Below are 23,177 nucleotides of genomic sequence, written 5' to 3'. Positions count from 1 at the left end.
TTAATCATTATTATTGTTTGGAATGTGCGAAAAATTACACTGACATATCATATAATGCGAACATGATTTGTATGGGATGTAAATTAGGGTATCAAAATTGCCCATTGGTTGATATCTCGAAAGTCTTTTCAAATTCTTTCCATTTAGTTGAGGGGGCAGGGGGGGGGGGTAGGGGTATACCAATACAGTTACACATTAGGTACATCTTGCTATCTTGAACGTGCTATTCATTACAATCAAGGTAGTTGCCTGTAATTTATTGATTTGTATTAATCCCTCTTTTTCTTTCTCTGTCTTTCCTTTATAGATCTTCTACTCGGAATGTCATCTACGCTCTACACAACATTGGAGTCGTTTTAATTGAAATATGACATAGAGGTGTAATCACAATTAACAACATTATAATCACCACCATCCCGACAAGCAACATTGTCATCGTCATCACTATAATCACCATCGTTATCATCAATACCGTCATCGCCGTTTTGTATGCATGCATCAGTGACACAGATTGCGAGACGAGATACTAGCCACTGATGCGTATGCGGTAAAGGGTGCAACGAACACTCATTTTGGGTCAATCTTCCAGAATCTTTGGAGAATCCGTTCGACCAATCATGGTGCTACCTTGCGATTTAGACACCAGAGGTCATAGGTCAAGCATCCAACTCACCAACCTCACCCCTGTCAAACAGATGCAACCCGGAAGCGGAAACTTCATCCCTCAGATAACCAACATAAGCAAGGACTCGCACATAGCAGGTAACGTCGTAGGTGGCGCCCCTTGCGCGAACCGTTATCAGAACACCGACATGCGACCGCCAAGGAGCGAAGCGCAACTGAGTCGCGAAGAGCGCCGCCGGAGACGACGCGCAACGGCGAAATACCGAACTGCGCACGCGACGCGGGAGCGGATACGTGTCGAGGCTTTCAACGTGGCCTTTACGGAGCTGAGGAAATTGCTGCCGACGCTGCCCCCGGACAAGAAGCTCTCCAAGATAGAGATTCTCCGACTCGCCATCTGTTACATCGCTTATCTAAATCACGTACTAGATGCATAAAAAAAGGACCTCCATAACTGTTGTCTTCGCCATAGAATTGGCATTTTTTACTAAAGCATTTACGACTACGTCACCTTTGTCTAGCAGTGAAAGAAAGAACATGGATTGCCTCTCTTTGTTCTGAGAGAAACGACTAGAAGGTCATCATTAATTAAGGAACGTAATATGCTGTCATTTTTATAAGCAAGAAGAAGCCGAGCAAAAGTGTGTGTTCATCATAGCATTGCCTTTAGTTGGAATTGATTTATCTTCAAAACTGTCGAATATATTATACATATAATTATGTATAACTGTGTTGGGTATATAGTGACCGCAAAGATGAATTCACTCTCCTTGCACTGTTGGCAATATGAACACATTATGTCCACACTGTTCAATAGCGTGTTCCCATTATGCTTTGCGTTTTGAAACACGGTTTAGCACAAAGATAAGTCCACATTGCAGTGATGATATGATACAGGATCAAGTTATCATCTGAACAACCCTTTACACATTTTTGTTGTTGTATTGTGTGTAACATATTCATGTTTTAACAGATCATTACAGTTACTGGGAGAATGTGAACGTGAGTACATAATTAAGAGTGCGACACCTGAAAATGTGAATGCCCCTTTTTTTTCTTCAGGATTGACCATTGAATATTTCGTGATATTTTTGTACGATGGTCATTTTCCTTGAAAGACTTCGTCAGTTGCATGAATTATTAGAACATGTGATGACCTATGGCAGGCTTTGACAGCTCCCTTCAGCATGTTTAGTCTAATAATAATAAAAGCTAGTTTTTATATAGCGCTTTTCAGGACCGAAGGCCCTCTCAAAGCGCTTTACAGAAATATATATTATTACCCCGGTCATCGGATTCAGGCTTACCTGCACACAATGTATGCACATTCTTCACTCCCTGGGGAGCATTCCAACCAGGCATCATTTTTACAAGCGCACACTTGCTAACCTAAGCACATTAATTTCGCATCCTACCGGGTACCCATTTAACACCTGGGTGGAGAGTGGCAAATGTAGATCAATGTCTTGCCAAAGGACATTAGGGCCGCGGTGGGACTTGAAACGCGGACCTTGTGATCCACAGTCCGGTGACATATCCACTCGTTCACGACACCTCTACCTCTACTGAGTCAGTTTCGGCACTACAAATCGGATTTTTACAATCATGATTTTCTTTCATGTCCCTTAAACCTTTATGTCAGTAACAAAATATGCAATTTCATTTATTCTTAAGCCGACCGTTTTCTTCTAGATCATAACTTATCATTCAAACGAATTGTCTAAAATGAATTGGTAATAATTATTATTTGGGATGTCAATTTTTGCTTTATATACATGATAGTAGATGGCAAAGATGTTTCTGAAATATCACGATTATCTAGGTGTATTTAATTTGATACTGGGGGTGTGCAATCTCATTTTAAGATTATGTTATATACAACAATATCGTGTGATTGAGTTCGTTAATGTACGTATTGTTTTCTTTTTGTACACCGTTATGGGGGAACACAAGATGTAAATAAAATGAATATGACCAACGGTCAATATTGCGAATGAGACTACTCTGAGAATAATATTTTTTTTCTATGTAACCTACTTGTGATTCGATTTCAAAGGGAGTGTAGCTTCGCAAATACGCCATCTACGTCTTCTTTTGGAAAACTTCAAGTAAACGAATGGACTTGATTAACGGTTGTCAGCGACTTAATTAATCTCTACATAATCATCGTTCGCGAAACAGACCGAAGTTCTCCTCACGCTTCTGTTTCGCGTATGTTGCACGCACGCGATTGCTTCGGTTTCGTCGTCTGAAGTCGTATTATACCCGATTGGTCCCGAGTCAGGCCACGGGGAAAGACACGTATTCTCGTCAGGCTACACTCCCTTTAATTTGCATTTTATACATACAGCTAAATATATTCAACCAATCAAACAATCAAATTCTTAACTTCTTTCTTTCTTTCTCTTCTTCTCTCTAAAGCTCTATAATTAAATCCCGCTTTGTCTTCGCCAACCTTCACCCCACCCTCTCTCCCTTTCTCTCTCTCTCTCTCTCTACATCTCTAGGTCTTTCTCCCTCTATACATCTCTCTCTCTCTCTCTCTCTCTCTGTCCATCTCCCCTCTCTCTGTCCATCTCCCCTCTCTCTCTCTCTCTCTCTCTCTCTCTTTCTATCTATCCATCTCCCCCTCTCTCTCTCTCTCTATCTATCTATCCATCTCCCTCTCTCTCTCTCTCTCTCTCTCTATATATATATATATATCTATCTTCCTCTCTCTATCTATCCATCTCCCTCTCACTCTCTCTCTCTCTATCTATCCATCTCCCTCTCACTCTCTCTCTCTCTCTATCTATCCATCTCTCCCTCTCTATATATATCCATCTTCCTCTCTCTATCTATCCATATCCCCTTCTCTCCACCCCCTCTCTCTCTCTCTCTCTTTCTCTCTCTCTATCCTCCGTCCCTCCCTGGTTATTTCTCTGCTATCAACTGTTTTTGCTCGCATTATCCTCTCCGGCTGGTTTAGAACCATTCACACTTTTTCTCATTAATAATCACGCAGCTGTAAAGAGTTACAAAATTAATCATTTATTGCTGATCCGTATCTATATAGCAAACACTACAAAATTTGATCAAATAGATTAAAATATTTTGAATAGTCGATTAAAAATATGTCTATGCATCTTAAATATAAAAGCGAAGGCTGTCCTTAATTATTGAGTATGTAATTCATTGATAGATACATTTACTCTATAGAGTTACATCCAAGCTCGTTAAAATCATTACTTTCAGTCATTAAGACAATCACATTAACTACCGTACATCCAATCGCAAGACTTTAATTAATAAGGAGTTAATATTTTCATTGTACAGTTGATTGTGTTTAGCGTCAATCCGAAACTATATGCGTCCTAAATTTAACACTATTTTCATGTTTAAGACAAGCTTTATCATTGGCATTAACTTTCCATCTCTGTGTAATCATTGTGTAAAATCTGTACATCTAATTACCATAACCACTACCTAACACTGTTCATGTATTTACAAGTGCAAAAAAAGAAAACAAAACAAAAACGCAGAAATAGCAACAATGAAAACAAACCTACTGTATAGCAAAAAGGCTTGTTCAGATACGGCGCTGTAAACCACGGCAAAAAAGCTGAAGATTATTGTTTTAATTATGTTTTTATGTTTTCGAGGCACTATGGATTGGCTTTAAAAAGATAAGGAAACGCGCTTTGCAATCAAATCAATATTCATATCATAATCAGTTTACATAATTATGTACTTAAAAATGCAAAAAGGCAAGGATAAGCAATATCTCTTTGCGTAAAAAGTACTTCTTTGCTTTGAATAACAAGTAATGAAGATGAAAATGTTAAAAACAAAAGATGTAACATGGAATATTTTGTAAAACTAATTCTAAAGCAGTATGGAAAGAGAGCTGAAAAAATGTACAAAAGCAAAACCCATAATATACAGTAGGTCTAAGCAAAAAAGAAGGGTACATTTTTATATTTCAATACCACTAAAAGCGCCAAACACAACAGGCCTTGAAACATTTCTTAGTTTAATTCATAGATTCTATCCTCCACTCACTCTCTTGTTCTAAAACATACACACATATTAAAGCACTTATGAGCGACCATCTTAGGTACTTATCAACTACTGTATACAATAAATCATCGTCATTATAATTGAAACAAAACATTGTCCTTGAAAATGCATGATGTCTCATGATATTTGAAACTTTGTAAATTATTAGCAGTTATAGGCATATCATGTACAATGCTGTATATAGATTGAAAGACATAGTCATTATGGATGGATCAATAAGTATAATTATAGAATGTTATGTAGTTATTGATTTTTATTATAATGTTGTTTATTGTAATATAATGCTTCAAGGTTTGCTAAAGGCCACATTTCTACTCTTTCTCTCTCCTCTCCGTGTAAAGTTTATTCTTTTAATCAGTGACACAGCATATTGACTACGAAAATTCCCCCCCCCCCCCCGTTTCTCACCATTTTCACGCATTGTGACTGAGTGTGATAAACTACAATTTCGCAAATACTCGCATATAGCGACAGTGTAAACACAACATGGATTCGGAACATAGAATCTATCATGTGAAAACATCGTGTTCACATAACTTCTACATTCAGTCAGGACTACTATCGGTTTTCCACCATTTCCTAAATTAGTGCTTTGTCGTTATTTTATTTGCATGAGCAAGGTATATGGAGCGCATGCGCTTTACGTGTTCAGAAAATGAGGGAATTGCAATGTTATTGCTACACAAATATGTTATATCTTACATTGATCATTCAATTGCCTTTCGTCTGAACGGCTAGAAAATATCAATTATAATTATGTCACATACCATATTAAAATATCAATACAATTTTTTCCTTAGAGACATTCTAAGATAAGGCAATTTCTTCATACCTACAACGCATGGTGGCATGTCGTGCGTGTGCGCCCTCTATCGTCATTACGCGAACAATAGCGGTAACAAGCTACTTTTTAGGGATAGAGGGAAACCGATATAGTTCTGACCAACAATGCAGGATACTACGTTCTTTCCAATCGGGGTTTCATCGCGTTTAAGCCCAACTCTCCGAAGCGTACCCCTTGTTCTCTTGCTCCACGTCCGCCTGGTGTACGGGGGCTGGAGGCGGGTAGTTGGCCGCTGCCGGTGGGTGAGCTGGGTGGCCCCCAGCGGGGGGATATGGGGTCGTCTGATGCTGGGGTACGGGGCGGTACGAGACGGGGTCGGGGGTAGCCCGGTAGGGTGAAGGTTCACGGCTCGCTCCGGTGCCGTAGCTGAGGCCGGGTTTCTCTTGAGATGGAGGAGGACCGCGGTGATATCCCGACTGAGTCGCTGGTGTTGTCTTCATCTCGATGTCCGAGAACCTGGTCAGTGCCGAGAAGAAAAGGAGAAATGATAATTATTAAAGCAGACTGTTATAGATATCATTTTTGTTAATGTATTTTAAATTTTGCATTGCTTTTATTTCTTTCATATTGCTTTCATACATTGCAAGGATTTTGTATTAATGATCTGATACTCGTCAAATACTGATCATTATCATCTTCTCTCCCATCATTATCTTCATAATCATCACAGACACCCCTTTATAATCATCACATCTTCTTATTCCCATCTCCTCTTATCATCAATACTCTTATTATTATAATCATGCGCATCGTGAATATTATCAGCATCACCATTATCATCATCATGACAGTCATTATGACCACCTATTGCTTTGTATAAATCCTGCTCCTTTCTTTCTAAACATCACCATTATCGTCACTGTCATCATTGTTCCTCAGTGGCGGATCCAGTGAGCAAATTTTCGGCCGGCGCGATTTTCAAATTTTCGCGAGGAAAAAAAAAATGATCACTACCCCCTCCCCCACCCCCAACTGAGCAAATTTTCGGCCGGTGCGCTTTTCAAATTTTCGGGAGCAAAAAGAAAAGAAATTGGGCCCCCACCCCTAAGAAATCCTGGATCCGCGCCTGCCTCTAACCATCATCCCCGTGTCACGATCACCTTCAGCACCACCAAACACCATGACCATCAACATGATGATAATGATGATGATCCTCATCCTCCTCCTGATACTGCTCCTGGGGAGGCGTTTCACAAAACTTGTCACTAGTGACAAATGACAATTTGTGTTATAAGCTACTGAAATACTTGCTTCTGATTGGTTATCAACAGATTTGTCACTGGTTTTTGTTATTTGTCAATGAAAAAAGGTTTTGTGAAACGCCCCCTGCTCCTCCTGCTCCTCCGCATCATCTTTATCTGCATCATCATCATTACCACAGCTGGTAATGCCTTTAGATTTCTTTCTCCTTCAATTCTATTAGCCTATTCTTTCTGTCTAATTTCCTATATACCGCCCACGAGAAGATGCAGATAACGGCGGCGACACCACCATCACCATCGTTATTTCATCATTTCACCATTTCCTCATTCTCTCCCCCGCACCACCATTGCCATCATTATCATCATATTTATTTGTTTCTTCATCATCATCATCGTCATCATCATCATCATCGTCACCATCACCATTATCATCATCATATTCGCCTCAAGTACACAACCTTCTTCACTGTTTCCCCTCCCTTTAACTTTTCTCACTTTCTTTTCCCTTTTAAATATTGTAACCACTTAAACTCATATCCTGCCATAAGGCCGCGTGCACCGTTATAGTGCTTTGTACACGCGAGCACGCTATCAAATTGCTGCTTAATTCACGCCACAGTTTAGCTGCTTTATGCATGCATGCTCGCTTCGTAATAGCAGTTATTGTTCATGCTCATTGTACTGTGCTGAGTGCTTCTCACGCGCTATTGATTGCACCATCAGATTATCAGCTTATCTCAAAATAAACTTGGCACAGGGGGATTTGTGGCTTGGCACTATGGGGATTAGCCCTGTGGCACTGGGCTGTATTCATTATGGCAGGATAAGAGTTAAACACCACCATCAATCCTATCATCATCATCTTCATGACTAACACCAACGCCAACACCGTAACCATCATCATAACCATCATGACCTTATCACCAATCATGTTCATGATTATAAGGACGACGATGATCATCTTTATGAGCATCATCATCAGCAGCAGCAGCAGCATGCATAGGCGTAAATCCTTACGTAATACATATTGTTCAGGGGGGGGGGGGTGAATGAATAGATCATCCCCCTGAACAATAGGTATTACGTAAGGATTTACGCCCATGGCAGCATGGATAATGTTCCTTACATCTCTTTTTCTCGCTTGAGCCTGTCATCCTTCCTGTCTTTCTTAGCTGCCCACAGGAAGATGAAGATAGCGGCAGCGACGAGAAGTATGGCGCCGACCACCCCGCCGACGATAGCCATGGCCAACTCCAACGGGTTCAGTTGTTCTGCCAAAAAAAGAAGAAGAGAAAACCATAGTCGCGGAACCAACTTATCCCATCCTATAACCCAACTATTTTGAGCCATGAGTGCAACAACTAATTATCGTCTCTGTTAAGGCACACTGCACTACTTGTAGCTACTTGCGCCCTCTATATAACAAACAATGCCTAATCGGTGACTATTGGTCCCCCATGATCCTCCTTTTCTTATGTTAACTGAGAGCTGAGTTGATGAGATAACCAGCTGTCCAGTGACCTTGCAGGGAGGTCTTATCCCTCCTGTAAACTAGTACTGATAAGCTTTAAGATTCTCCTAACACTGTAAATTCGGAATGAATTTCGAGTGTAATAGATTCATAATTTAAAAATGAATAATCCAGGTTAATAGCGTGCAATAAACTTGAATAATTAAACTTAATCGATTCAACTGAAGGAAAACAATAAGAGAAGCTGTGATTTATTTCAAAATGACACCGTTTCAAGAAACTGCCATAGAAACAACATCACAGACATCCCATTGAAACGAGTGTTAAACTTAATACACACATCTCAATGAATTATCGGCAAACTTGTACGTACGATTGTTTCATGAAACACTAGCCTGGCCGGGGGGCCTGTTTCATAAAACTCGTTATCTTTAACAAATGCTAAATCTCTATGGCAAATTTGCTCTCAGCCAATCAGATGCCATGATTTCAGTAGCTTATAACAGTAGCCTGTAACTTGTTATTGATATCAAGTTTTATGAAACAGGGCCCAGGTTTCACCGAGTAATTTGTTGTATGCTTCAATCAAACGTGTTCATTCTGTTTATTTAATTAATGTTACTACATTTATTAAATGTAGTAACCTTTAATGTATATGTCTTAGTGAAGTGCCTTCATACAAATATTTGCATCTCAATAATCAGAATTGCGAATTGCATACAGTTTATGTCGCTAGGTAGGTAGTACAAGCATCATGGCGTGCCCTACCTACATTTGTAACAACAAATAGTATAAACAATTTGCATTTTGGCTATTGAAATAATAATAATAATAGCCTAATAGTCCTCTCCAAATTTTATTAAACCGAAACGGAAATTCTTTTTGCCCAATTGATCGTGAGCCCGGCAGCCACTGAGCAGCGCCAGATCGACGTTGCTCTATCCCTTATTGTTGAACGCCAAACAAGGTAGCAACAACTCCCATCTGTTAACGTCTTTTGGTATGACGCGGCCGGGGTTCGAACCCACGACCTCCCGGTTGTGAGGCGGGCGCTCTACTGACTGAGCCAACACTCCGGCATTCTTAACAAGTGACTCACTTGTTAAGAATGCCGGAATTGTATTCGGAATACAAAAATTTGTTCGAGGCACAAAGACGTATGCATTAAACTTGATTACATTACGAGAATGTCCTTTTTCAATGTCTCATAAAAAGACTCTTAGTTCACTCGATACTAAACTTCAATTTCAAAATGCCGTCCTCGATACTTACGGTAGCATTTGTCACAACAAATAGTATATACAGTTTGCATTCTGGCTATTGAAATACAATTATTCTTAACAAGTGAATAAATTAATTTGTTCGAGGCACTTCAGAAAGACGTGTGCATCATGGTTACATTACGAGAATGGCCTATTTCAATGTCTCATATTAAAAGACTCTTCGCTGTTAAACTCGATACTGAACTTTATTTCCAAAATGGCGTCCTAGATACTTACGGTAGCAGCCTGGTTTATAGCCGGTCCAATGCTCATACTCTTGGCGGCAATGTCTGTACTGGTTACCGTACCGTTCGTACCCGATGTCGCAACTGTATGCCACCTCGATACGCTCTGGAGCGCGGTCAACCGCCGAGATGGACCCGTGAATGGGCGTCTCCAAGCCGCCGCATAGCAGACTCTCTGCAGAAGAACATTTGTAAATGGAAATTACGTTTGATTTGATTATTCGGGAGGTATAAGAAAACAAACATCATTTATGAACCGGTTATGAGCCCCATGTAAGTTGAAACACGAATGAGATATTCATCCCTAACGTATTCGATTGGTCACATGAGTAGAATATTGATACTGCGAGACTTCGTAGCTCTTCCACATGCGAATTGAGGAAAATTCCAAATCGTATCAGGATCGGGAAAATGTGAATACAGGAGCAAAGTTTGTCACCCCCTCCCCCCCCCCCTTTCGGGGGGGGGGGGTGGGAGAAGACAGTGTCAAGAGAAGATGGTACGACCTCGCTCTCTCGCGAATCGTCCACATCACAATCGCAACCAATTAAAAGTTACGGACTTGTTAAAACAATTACTCATTTGAGGTGTTCACACTCGTACAAGCATTGCTTTTTAGTGGACCCCTCTGTTTCCAATATTTATTTCGACATAATATGTTATATATGTTTATAACTGATTTGTAATGTTTTGTTGGAAACATAAATTAATTGAAATTGAAAAAGAAAATTCCACCTAAAGCATGTTAAAATAGCCTTGCACATTACCTACATGCACTATAAAAAGGCGAACACGACAATGCGACACTACACAATCCTGACAGGATTTCTATGGGCTATATGGTACTCTTTTACTGATAGGTTTCTCGAAAGTCTTTGCGATCAGGGAGTTGTTTCATAAAGATCCTAAGTCGAAACTTAACTCTAAGTTGGACTTAAATATGATGGAGAGCCATTTGTAGCCTTAAAATAAAATATATTCAAAAGCAAAATTGAAGTATTAAGACTTTTTATAAATTCCACATTAAGAACGTGAAATCTCCTTGATAATACTAGAAAATATGAATGATTTGAATCAACATGTTATGCCTTTTAAAATAACTTAGACAAATTTTTTTCAAAGATGCTAACGGCTTTCCATAAATTTTAAGTCCAACTTAGGGATAAGTTTAACTTAGGATCTTTGTGAAACACCCCCCGGGCTCCTGTATCTTACCCAGGCATTCGTTGACGATGTCGTCTTCCTGCGCGCCTCCGCTCCAATCCCCGGTCGACTGACACACCCTGTACTCGGGACCGATCGGAATGAAGTCGTCATCGCATCGGAACTCAAGCTCCGAACCGACCAAGTGGTTCTTCTCACGCAGGAAAGTCTTGGTGCCGTTCTTGGGGGTCATGATGTACTGGCACGTGGTGACTGAGAGAGAGAGAGAGAGAGACAGACAGAGGGGGGGGGGGGGGGGGGGGGGGAAAACAAGACATTAAAGCAGATAAAATATGAGTGGACGAATAATAGATGGATGAATAAATAAACAAATCAATCAACTAAGAATGAAAGAAAGAAACAAAGATAGAAGACGAGGAGGAGGAAGAGAATGGATTACATTTATTTCCAGAACCGGTACATTTTCCTCTTCTTTCATGATTCCCTACTTATAGAGGAGAACCGTCGTTTTTGCTGTATATAATCGGCTGCATAAACGATACTGACCCCTACCATCTAAAAAAAAAAAAACTCTTTGATTAATCAATAAACTAAGGGAGAATATAAGCAGAACAGTCGGGTTGAGTGACCCCCCCCCCCCAAAGTAACACCTAGATCAATTTTTTTCCTTCTGATTAACATATCTTTAGTCCGTGCGTGGAATAAGTGGAAAACCGATCTGTAAGTTGATCGTGAAGGACTAAGCTCAATTTGTGTAACATATAATTGTTGTCCAGTATATTTCACACCGGAATTTCTTGATAGGACTTTGCTACATTCGCACCTTTCACAAGTTCATGGACAGGTTAATTGATATTGACTTTGGTTGATTCAAGGCCCCGTTTCATAAAACATTTTATCTATAACAAATGCTAAATTTCTATAACAAAACTGCTCTCAGCCAATCAGATGCCATGATTTCAGTAGCTTATAACAGTAGCTTGTAACTTGTTATTGATATCAAGTTTGATGAAACCGGGTCCTGAGCTCTCTCTCTCTCTGGTGTTTGCGATCGTGTTGTGTCTTTCATAGTATACTCACGATCACGCAGCGCCCTCTGCGCTTGCTTATAGTCGTCGTACGCCTTCTTGGTCGCCTTGCCCAGCTGTAGTAACCCTGTCGACTGGATGTCGTAGATGCAGTACGTGTTGCCGTCGCACGTATCGACGACGGTCTGGGAGTCGAGGTACGTCGGCAGGTTGCCATCAGGAGCAGTGAAGTCAGGTACGAAGTCGTTGTCCTGGAAGTAATCGTGGTTTTGGCCCTGGTCGTAGAGGAATAAACTGTCCACCGGGTTGATCTCCCCTGGTGAGATATTTGAATATTTCTTTGACTTAGTTTGACTTGACTGAAATCAGTTGATTTGAATGATTAAATCATCTCTTAAATCCTCACTGCACAACTTAATGCTACTTGCGCCATCTATGTAGCAAACAATGCTTAATCGGTGCCTGTTGATCCCCCATGATCCTTTTTTCCTATGTTAATTGAGAGCTGATTTGATGAGATAACCACCTGTTAGTGACCTTGCAGGGAGGTCTAATCCCCCAGGCCAAACTAGAGCAGACGGGCTTTAAGCGTACCAAATGAATTAAAGATCCTTTCATCATAATCGTGGGATTTTTCTTTCGTTATTTAGTCAGCTATTCTTTTTGAAATCCTTTTCAATTTCCTTAGCAGACACCAAATTCCAGAGGGTATTGCAGGTCCCAGAATCAAATCCCAGAACACCTTTCTAATATGTTCACATGGCCTTAAAGGTCCACTGCACTACTTGTAGCTACTTGCGCCCTCTATATAACACACAATGCCTAATCGGTGACCATTGACCCCCCCCCCCATGATCCTCTTTTTCTTATGTTAATTGAGAGCTGAGTTGATGAGATAACCACCTGTCCAGTGACCTTGCAGTGTGGTATAATCCCTCCTGAAAACTAGTACAGATAAGCTTTAAACATCTCCCTTTTCCTCTGATTTCTTTTTACAAAGTTATGATTAAATTGGGGACATTGCGATCTAGAAAATTTAGCAGCGTAAACCATAATTTATACATTTAAAACTACCGTAGCTAATTCCGAGCTTATATGGCTTGGTAAATCTATTTGCGAATTTTTCCACAATTTCCACAAAATCATAGAATTAATAAAACAAATAATACAAAACTTACATGATTTGCCAAACTGGTTATAGATTACTTCCGCGGTCGCGTTGGGGTCAACGGATGTTCCTCCATTAGAGGTCAAGTCGTTGTCTGGCACCTCATCCCAGTTGCCTAGCAACCCCTCGACGTAGCCCTAGATAAGATATACCATAACATCATGCATCAGGGAAGAATCGGGAAGAGGGGGTGGGGTTTACTTATAGAGAAAGAGTTACAAGAGAGAGGAGAGGGGGGGGGGGGAAGAGAGAGAGAGAGCGGAATAGGAAAAAAAGGGGGGGGGGGGGGTTAGAAGACGAAGGCAGAAACAATAACATAGGATTCCATAGGTCGAAGGTGAAAAGAGAAGGGCCCGTATTATTATAAAAGTATAAGTTAAACCCGACCTTGGATCATAAGAGCCCGTTTAACAATGGCATTGTGGCAATGATACAAATTATCCTTCGTTGACATCAATTTTGAACAAAAGTTGATGCCCAATAGTGGGTTTCGATTGCAATAAATTCAGAACAGAGACGCAGAGGGTAAAAGCCTTCGTTAGAGCTTTCGCTCTCTTCGATTGGTCATTACTGCCCATTAAAGCCCCCGCCCCTAAAAAACCCCACAACTTTATTGATATATATTATTATTTATATCAACAACACCAACTATAACAGGAACAACAGCAACAACAAAAACAAAAAGGTTGGTCTTTTTTATTGATTGAACTTGATGGCATGTGGGGCCCGCCATATGAGGCAGGTCTGCCACCACGATTACGGTCAATTCTATACCTTGAATTCATCGGGGATGACAACTTGGATGAACATGCCCTCGGCGGTGCCGTTGACGACCACGCCCATTTCCGAATCCTGGAAGGTGATAATGACCTGGGTCACGTTGCCGCCTTCGTACTTCTTCGGGAAGGAGAGGTAGAACCCTGACATAGAGAAGAAAATAAAAGAAGGTAAAAACAGATCAGCTTTTCTAATTTTTTTGAAAAATTGCTTACGAGGCGATCGTGAAGACTGTCAAAAAGCATCTCCGGTTATTTTCAGTAGCCGTGTGCGTCACCCATTGACATATTAACCGGAAATGAGAATGATATATGACGTTATCCAAACACAATTTCTATAGCCAATACAATATGGGAATAAAATAGTTGATTTTGTTTTCTTCAAAAGTTTTTTGCGATTGCTTTTACAATCTTTACCCTGTCTTCAATGCTACCCTTATTTTTCAATGGCCCCGTGCGACATATATTATACTAAATGGCCACTGTGATCCCGTCAGTGAGAACGCGATGAGGTTACCTTCAGCTTAGAAAGATATAATATTTACCCTCTGTGTTGGGAAGATGAAGATTTCCCCCACCGATTTCGTTTTTTTTTTGGGGGGGGGGGGGGAGGGGGGTGGGGGGGGGGGTTTCGATTTGATTTCTTAAAAACTCATTGAATTTAGCTGACACTCCAATTTCGGCGAAGATTATCATTTAAAATGGTACCTTCGTCATTAAATTTTTGCACGTTTGATACAATATGAGATATCGTATATTATACAATTTTGTTAAAACTTCCTTTACGTTACTAGGGCCCCGTCTCATAAAACGTTGCGATTGATCCAAATCAATCGCAATTCCTCCAATCAAACGCAAATTGGCATGCTCCTTTCTTTTATGTACATAGTTGCGATTACTATCAACTTTTTGTCAGACGGGGCACTGATCTAAAAATGACGAGACTATGCGTCTTTCCTGAGGCCCACTCGGGGAAAATCGGGTAGAATACAACTACGGACGACGCGACCACATGAGGCCTACGTGTTCATGTGCGTGCAACATACGCGAAACCGAAGCGTGAGGAGAACTTCGGTCTGCTTCGCGAGCGCTAGCGCGCGCTGACCCAGTTAATCAAGTCCATTCGTTAACGCGCAGTTGTCCAAAAGAAGACATAGATGGCGTCAACCAGTATTTCCCATGCTACAGCCCCTTTAAACTTACCATCCAAAGCAAGTCTGGTCTGCGAATCTATCTTGAGATATTTTCCCTGGTAAACGATCTGAAGAACTGTCTTCGAGCTGTGCTGGATCTCAATGTTGCTCCGATCCTCTTCCTTCATGGCCACGGAGGTGAGTCGAGTGGCTTGGACCCTATTTCCTGCAGAATAGGAGAAATAGAAATTAAGTCAGTTGTATTTAAAGGGGAAATCCAGCCTGATATCAAATTGGTTTTAAAGGCATCGTTTAACAATGTTAAATCTGAGATGCACGGCCCAACGTGTTATCAGTGTCTGTGATATGGTTTAATATTGAAGCCCTAAACAAAAAAAAATCGCTTCAAATTTATCAAGAAGTGCCTAAAAAAAGTAAAAATCTTTAAGTGACCGGATTTACCATACTCGTTTTCCCCAATAGACCGTAGTGTTATGCAGGCACGTAGCCACGGGGGCACGTGCCCCCAATTTTCTTTCCAAGATCGGTTGAACTTTTTGACACCCCTCCCCAGGACGTCGATCAATTACATGTATGTGCCCCCCCCCCCAATCAAATTCTGGCTACGGGCCTGGTGTTATGAAAACTGTTGTGAAAAAGCACGTGCCCCCTAAAATTTCCAAGATCGGTTGAACTTTTTTAGACCCTTTATTTTTACCTCGATCGATTACATGTATGTGCCCCCCCCCCCCCAAACATCGAACTCTGGCTACGTGCCTGCTTTCTAGATAACCTTTTCACGGGAAAAGGAAATCGAAAAATCCCTTTTCATCTTAGGCGTCAATCACACTTTGATTACAGTTCACCTCCCCCTTCCACCGCTCCTTAATCTAATCTAACCCCGATTAAATCGCTAGTATGAACGCAGAATAACCCATCCGATCTCAAAGGCGGTTTTCTCACCTTCCCAATCCGGCATCTGTTCGGTCCTACCCTGCAGTAAGAACCGGTTCTGGGCTCCCGTCGTAGACCGCATGAGTGTCCATTCCCCTTGCCGTTGAAGGAGTATTCCACGCCGTCGAAAGTTACGAAGTGCGGATCTCCAAAAACCACGGCTGTTACATAGCAAAATATAAAAGATTGGGTTTTGGCAATGCTATGGATATGCAAATGCAGTATAGTTTGGATGATTCATGTTTTTGGTCTGAGTTTAGAGTTAAAATAAAAACAATATAAATAGACCAGGGGGAACTTACACTCTCCCTGAATAGACCAAACAAATACAGAAATTCTATTCAAAGAGTGAAAAATTTACAATAAACAGAATATTACCATAGCCACTTGAAAATATAATGACGATAGGAAACACAAAAAACATACAAAGATTATTATGATTATCAATATTTTATTATTTCATAATTGTCTTCTTGTTTTCTGAGATGTCCGAAACCTACCCATTCTCGGCGAGTCGTACCAGCGGCAGTCCCTGGTGGGGCGGTGCACCTGGTAGTACTCGCAGAGATCACCCCACACACAGCACGAATAGTAGGGTATGATGTCGTTTATCCAGGTGGAAAGCACCGGGACAGCTTTGGGGGCGTTGTAGGGCGGCACTCCGTTGACGGTCGTTCGGTGGGAGAAGCTGCCCGAGAAACTGTCGCCTGCATAAACCAGGTTTTCCTCGTAGTCATAGCAACAAACTGAATCAGCGTTCTGGGGGCTAATGAAAATAACGTACAGCATAATATTCACGTTTCTTCCGTTTATTGTCGTTACTATTATTGCATCTAATATCTTCTTCATTTTATTGTTATTATGGGCGTACAAGGTGGGGTAAAGGGCGAAGGGAGCAGTCTCTCCTCCCCCTCTCCCAATATTTTGACATTACCATTAATATCAAAGGCAGCTGCCAACCAATACTCAGTTACCAGTCACGTCATATTTGGGCAGTAGCGTGATCTTTAAAACTCTTTACATCTTAATATTTCTAGTGCAATCTTATTTTTTTTTTTACTAGTTTGCTTCTCTCTATTGCAAAATTTGGAAACCGCAAAATGAATATCCAAGCAAGACATGCCAGCTTCCCCCCCCCCCACCTCCCCACTCCCCGCCTCTCCAGCGATTTTGCCAATAGAGTACCGAAGCTGTGACGTCATAAAAATCTATTTTTAGAATTTCTCAATTTTGTCTTCATATTCCGAAAGAACATCGAAAATAATGTCCAAATGTCGAAAAACCAATTGAATATGTTAAGTAATGGCTGAGATATGACCATCTGAATAAATATACTGCCCATAGGAACTCAGTGTTATATGCTCTGGCTCCTAATGGTTAGGAGCCAGAGCATATAACACTGAGTTCCCATAGGACATATATTCATTCAGATGGTCATATCTCAGCCAATACTCAACATATTCAATTGGTTTTTCGACATTTGGACATTATTTTTGATGTTCTTTTGGAATATGAAGAAAAAATTGAGAAATTCTAAAAATAGATTGTTGATGACGTCACACTTCACCACTCTATACGCCGGTGGATGTAACGAAATCGTTTTAAGTGTTGCATTCCTTCCTTTCTTTCCTTCTCGCCCCTATCTCTCTCTCTCTCCCTCTCTCTCTCTCTCTCTCCCTCTCTTTTCTCCATACCTGTTGATGATATTGATGACACAGTGCTTGATACCCTCACGGAGGAAGCAGTAGTCTTCATTGTCATCGAAGCCCGCCGTCGACATGTCGCAGAAGTCGACGGGCCGGAAACGGGCGCGGTCCGCCAGGGCCTGGCTCAAGTCACAAGGACACGGGTTCAAATCCTAGAAGAGATTTCAGAGAAGGAAAACGTTTGCACATGCATATAATGACTCTGAGTGATGAGGTATTAAGGAAATGAAGACACAAACTCAGTGACAATGAATTAAGGAAGCGTACCAAGGAACTGAAATGTTATTGTATACAAGATCTACATTTATACATTCATGGTTATCAGTCAAACTGAATTGTAAAATCGTGTGTGTGTGTGTCCTTTTTTTCTGGGGGGGGGGGGAGAGTTAAAACATAAATCATGTACGGATTACGTGTAACACGTTATTTTCCTTTCGCACGTTTCAATTGGAGTTGCCTTTAAAGGCCGTCTGTACTAGTTTGCCTAGGCGGGATTAGACCACCCCATGGGGTCACTGACATGTAACTTTCTCATCAACTCAGCTCTCGATTAACATAAGAAAAAGAGGATCATGGGGGACCAATAGTCACCGATTAGGCATTGTTTTCTATATAGAGGGAGCAAGTAGCTACAAGTAGGACAGTGGGGCTTTAATTGATTTTACTTGCGATCGCGTTTAATATTTGTTATTCCCTGCCATAGCATATTTTCATTCCATAATAAACCTTTATCTCGAGACAATCGCTCTAAACAATTCAGTCATTATACAGCTGTACGGAAAAAAATACTGAATAAAAGATGTATCCTTTTTTGAATGAAATATAGAGTATGACAAACCTGGTCATAATTCCAGACCGGTTCATTGTTCATCTTTTCGTTCCAGATCTCGCATTGCTGATTCGAGTAGGTAGCGGGCGACCGTTGAAATTTATCGTTCATCATATACCCCAGCCAATGGACGTCGCTCCATATAGCAAAGAGTGATCTGCAGGGAAAGGGGAAAATATATATAAATTTTTACTTCTTCGAATTATTGGTGCTTCATGGAATCATCTGGGCCATATAACATAAATATTTACTCACAATCAGGCATCACAGACTTAATCTCTGGGGTACGTCAATTGATTCTGATTTATCATACAAATTTAAAATAAAAAAAAGTGCAGAAAATCCATAGCAAGACTAGCCAAGGGAACGAACAACCGACCAAGGTTCACTCGCTCTCACATATAAAAGAAAAAAGAAAAAGAAAGAAAAGAAAGAAATTGCGATATGCAGTACTTTAGATTTACAATAACTCTGGTTATAATAGGTAGATTTGTAACCGTTTCTCTGACATATGCTGTTTAAAACCTGTTTAATATATGATGTCAATTGACTTTGTTTCATGTTATTACTTTGAATAGTGAGTTAGTGGCCGTCTTCTCCTGAACTGTTGGTCATTCTTCATGCACTTAAAAAAAAAGGGGGAATCAACAAAAAGTCACGATTTTCATGTGTTTTTATGTTACATATTGTATATCTTAGATGCTGCTTGTAAGTGTCGGCTTGCATGGTGATGTAGATATACAGTAGACTAGTAGTCCTTTCCAGGACTCCTCAACCCCCCCTCTCTCTCTCACATGGTGCACCCGCAAGCCTACTGTATAATGTATATCTTGTTTACTTAAAGGGTTGGCCTCTTACAAGGTTTGTTTCCTCTCTGGCCACTGACTTCCTCGCTTTTTATTGTTGTTGTTTGGTTTTATCTGCGTTTCATTCTTTTTTAGAATATTTACATGTACGCCTATGTCTGTTTATATACTAAAACAAAAAACTTTGATTTATACTGGTCCTGTGTACTGGAACTCGTTAGACATTTCGCTCAAACAGCTGCCAGCTACTTTTAAATATCACTTGAAACATAAACTTCTACTCCAGTATGAACATGAGTAAGGTCATCATGATAGAGACCATCGGTATTATCAACACTTGTTGGCTGGCTGCACCACACACCCGTTTTTGTTCTTTTGTTTTGTTTTTTTGTTTCATATATTATGTAACAAATGTATTATGTAAAGGGAACCTTAATTACAAGCATTATGCTTCCAAGGTTTCCTCCTCATTACTACAGATAATTGTTAGCATCATATGTAATTAATGACTTGCCATTACATTGTTTTTATTACTGTTGTATCAATCGAATATTATGTACATGTTTTGTTACCTTGTATATGCCTTACTTTGTAAATTCTTTTCATATGCAGTTAATGTGGAAATAAAACCTAAATAAAAAAATAAAAAAAATAATATATGTATTTTGATCTGTTGATCTCCTGAGGAGAAATAAATGAAACTGAAACGGAGAAGAAGAAGAAGAAGAAAAAAAAAAAAAAATTACCAACCTCTTGTATCTTCGAGTGATTCTGAGAACGCCAACGGCGTTGTCTGGCGTGATGCCACCTATGGCGGAAGGTATCCATTCATAACGTCCAGTGTTTGGCGCGTCATGTTCAATGTCTTCCTGCTCCTCCCAGCTCGGAACTCCGTCCGTCTCACTATACGCTGTCGATGTCGAAAGGGACAATGCAACACGATTGAATTGACAATTTGCTACACAGTCTCACACTCTGAGGGGGGTATTACCCTACCGTAAATTTCGTCCACTGATCCAATTCCTAACTTGTTACCGGAGCCAAACGCTATACCTCATTCGAACCACAACCCTGTCCTTTACCTAAACAATTACCATGAATAATTATATTACCATAAGTCTATGACAAAACAAAACCTGGATAAAATGTCGCTGCAGACATTGTTACGTCATGGTCATTTGTTCTTCTTCTTCTTCATACGTAGACGCCTAGAACTATGAAGGATACTTGAAACGAGTTTCATAGATGAAGTAGACGTGGCTACTGTTTAAAAACGACAACCCACTGACCAGCCCATCCACCTTGCACACCCCAGTCCGTCTTCTCTACTATTCTATACAAAAAAGGGATGGCCGCATAATTTATTTTTAAAAGGATCCGGTAACTTTGTCTCAGATTCTAAAACAAAATCCTGGATTTAGCTCTTGCTGCAATGCTAATTATAAACCTTTAGGTCAGTCAGGAACTCCAAGAATTTTACAAGCCGATCGCCTGACTGGTTATCAAGATATTTATGATTGGAATTACAAATTTTGAAAACCGTTTGCCAAACGGTTTTCATTACACTACAGTATATTGGGGAAAACGTGTATGTTAAAACCGGTCACTCAAAGATGTTTACTTTTTTGAGGCACTTCTTGATCATTTTGAAGCGCAATTTTTGTAGGGCTTCAATATTACACCATATCACAGACACTGATAACACGTAGGGCCGTGCATCTCAGCTTTAACATTTTTAAACGATGCCTTAAATTGGGAAGGCATCCCAAGGCAATCCCCTCACCAATGTATCGATAGACCACTTTTGATCATCATTAACTAGATTATTGCAGTGACTATTTATTGATTACATTTCACTGGCCCAGTCCATCACATTAGTAGGGACTTTTAGGTTTGCACAACGACAACGTGGATTGCTACGATCGACGTCCTTTTAATGCACTGCCTTGAATGGACGTCACACGTATTAGTCAACGCAAATCTTAAAGTCCCTATTAACATTCAATGACGTATCATATGTATTGGAATTGACCTTGAGTTAATTATTTCTTGAAAGTCTTTCCGATCGTATTTCAAGTGGTAATGAAGACATAAAGATGCATGCATATACTCCTATTACTACTACTACTTCTACTACTACTACTACTACTACTAATAATAATAATAATACTGCTATTCTACTACTACTACTACTACTACTACAAATAATAATAATAATATTAATACTGCTATTCTACTACTACTACTACTACTACTACTACTACTACTACTACTACTAATAATAATAATAATACTACTGTTATTCTACTACTACTACTACTACTACTACTACTGCTATTCTACTACTACTACTACTTCTACTACTACTACTACTATTACTACTACTATACTACTAATTCTACTACACTACTACTACTACTACTACTACTACTACCAATACTACTACTACTACTACTACTACTACTACTACTACTAATAATAATAATAATGATAGTAACAAATATTTCTTTTATTTACAGGAAAACATTCTTGTCGCATAATCATTCTTTATAAGCATGGGTGGGGTCAAATGGGGGTCATGTGGTTATTGAGGTCAAAAATCCAGATCCAATAAATCATAACCGGTAATCACTCACTTAATAAATCAATGTTTATCTGCGTGTAGTTTATCAGGCTGGCATCCCATTCAATGGCTACGGGCCTATCAGCCAACATCCAGGCCTCGCTGTGGGGGTTTATTCTCTGGATTCCAGCAGGGACGTCTCCGACGTCAACTGAGAAGGGAAACATACCATAATGTTGATAAATAAGAGGGAGACAAAAATGGGAAAGAATGAGTAGTAGAATACGAACGAGTGACGAGAGGAGGAACGAAGGCAAGAAAGAAGGAAGGCAGACAAGAATGAAGAACAAGAACAGGAGGAGGAGGCTTGAGGAAGATGACGATGATGAAGGAGGTGGAAAAGAACTCGGGGGGGGGGGGGTGGATTCCTAGCGGAAGAAAAACATCACACCTGATGATTAATGTGATGAAAAAGTAGAACACGAAGAGCGACATTGTAGCATAACAAGGAAAGAAGAATTAGAAGAACTAGCAGTAGAAATCGGGGACCAACAGCAGGAGGAAGAGAGAAACAAAGAGTGAAAAAAGTGGGAAAAGAAGTAGAAAATTGAAGAAAAAGAAGAAGAAGTAAAGGAGGATAAGTACCAAGGGCATGAAAAGGAAATAAGAATAGAGAAAGTGTGAAGATTAAAATGAACTAAGAATACGATAAAAGTAAAGAAAGACATTTCATTTTCATCCATACCTATATCAAATGTCCCGGTGAACGGAAACGTAATAGCATCGTTGTTCGACACACGCGTCTCGATACGACCAACTTGGAAGAACGTAGGTACGACGCACCAAGCTCGCTGTGCACTCATCCAGGTACAGTTAGTGAGAGCGATGGGGTCATCAGCCGGTCCAAACTGGAGCCAGATGTCGTCTTCAAGGGTGAAACAGGGGCCTTGGATGTATAGGAACTGGTGGCCGAGCATTGAATCGTAGCGCGGGAACGTCTTTACCTCACCTAAGCAAAATTTGTAATCGGAATTGAAATTGGAATTGCAATCGGAATTGAAATCGAAATTGGAAGTGGAATTGGAATTTGAATTGAAACATGGGCCTTGGCTGTAAAGGAACTGGTGGCCGAGCATTGAATCGTACCGCGGGAACGTCTTTACCTCACCTAAGCAAAATTTGTAATCGGAATTGAAATTGGAATTGCAATCGGAATTGCAATCGAAATAGGAAGTGGAATTGGAATTTGAATTGAAACATGGGCCTTGGCTGTAAAGGAACTGGTGGCCGAGCATTGAATCGTAGCGCGGGAACGTCTTTACCTCACCTAAGCAAAATTTATA

General features: G+C 40.3%; 2 protein-coding genes across 3 annotated transcripts in view; one reads left to right on the top strand and one right to left on the bottom strand.

Moving 5' to 3' along the window:
* The first annotated feature begins 313 nt into the window (after positions 1 to 313).
* LOC100890854 (helix-loop-helix protein 1) lies at positions 314 to 1,861 on the top strand. The gene has a single exon (XM_003729756.2). The coding sequence runs from the start codon at positions 618 to 620 to the stop codon at positions 1,059 to 1,061; it is 444 nt and encodes a 147-aa protein (XP_003729804.1). The 5' UTR covers positions 314 to 617; the 3' UTR covers positions 1,062 to 1,861.
* Positions 1,862 to 3,633: 1,772 nt separating this feature from the next.
* Positions 3,634 to 23,177, bottom strand: part of LOC583122 (uncharacterized protein K03H1.5) — a 28,725-nt gene continuing 9,181 nt past the window's right edge. Inside the window, exons 1-10 of one of the 2 annotated variants that reach the window (XM_030977987.1) lie at positions 16,431 to 16,609; positions 15,940 to 16,091; positions 15,047 to 15,202; positions 13,842 to 13,987; positions 13,078 to 13,204; positions 11,952 to 12,215; positions 10,923 to 11,123; positions 9,700 to 9,882; positions 7,856 to 8,000; positions 3,634 to 5,983 (exon numbers count right to left, since the gene is read on the bottom strand). In XM_030977987.1, coding sequence (XP_030833847.1) covers positions 5,674 to 5,983; positions 7,856 to 8,000; positions 9,700 to 9,882; positions 10,923 to 11,123; positions 11,952 to 12,215; positions 13,078 to 13,204; positions 13,842 to 13,987; positions 15,047 to 15,202; positions 15,940 to 16,012 — 1,605 coding nt within the window. In that variant the 5' untranslated portion in view covers positions 16,013 to 16,091; positions 16,431 to 16,609 and the 3' untranslated portion in view covers positions 3,634 to 5,673. Of the gene's footprint in view, positions 5,984 to 7,855; positions 8,001 to 9,699; positions 9,883 to 10,922; positions 11,124 to 11,951; positions 12,216 to 13,077; positions 13,205 to 13,841; positions 13,988 to 15,046; positions 15,203 to 15,939; positions 16,092 to 16,430; positions 16,697 to 17,624; positions 17,789 to 18,474; positions 18,623 to 20,021; positions 20,182 to 21,907; positions 22,046 to 22,579; positions 22,797 to 22,955; positions 23,003 to 23,177 lie in introns of those variants that run through there. The other variant, XM_030977986.1, reaches the window with a different exon arrangement.

The sequence above is a fragment of the Strongylocentrotus purpuratus genome, unplaced genomic scaffold (assembly GCF_000002235.5).
Source record: "Strongylocentrotus purpuratus isolate Spur 01 unplaced genomic scaffold, Spur_5.0 spur5_scaffold_1, whole genome shotgun sequence".
NCBI lineage: Eukaryota > Metazoa > Echinodermata > Echinoidea > Camarodonta > Strongylocentrotidae > Strongylocentrotus > Strongylocentrotus purpuratus.
This window is presented reverse-complemented; position numbering and strand designations above follow the sequence as displayed.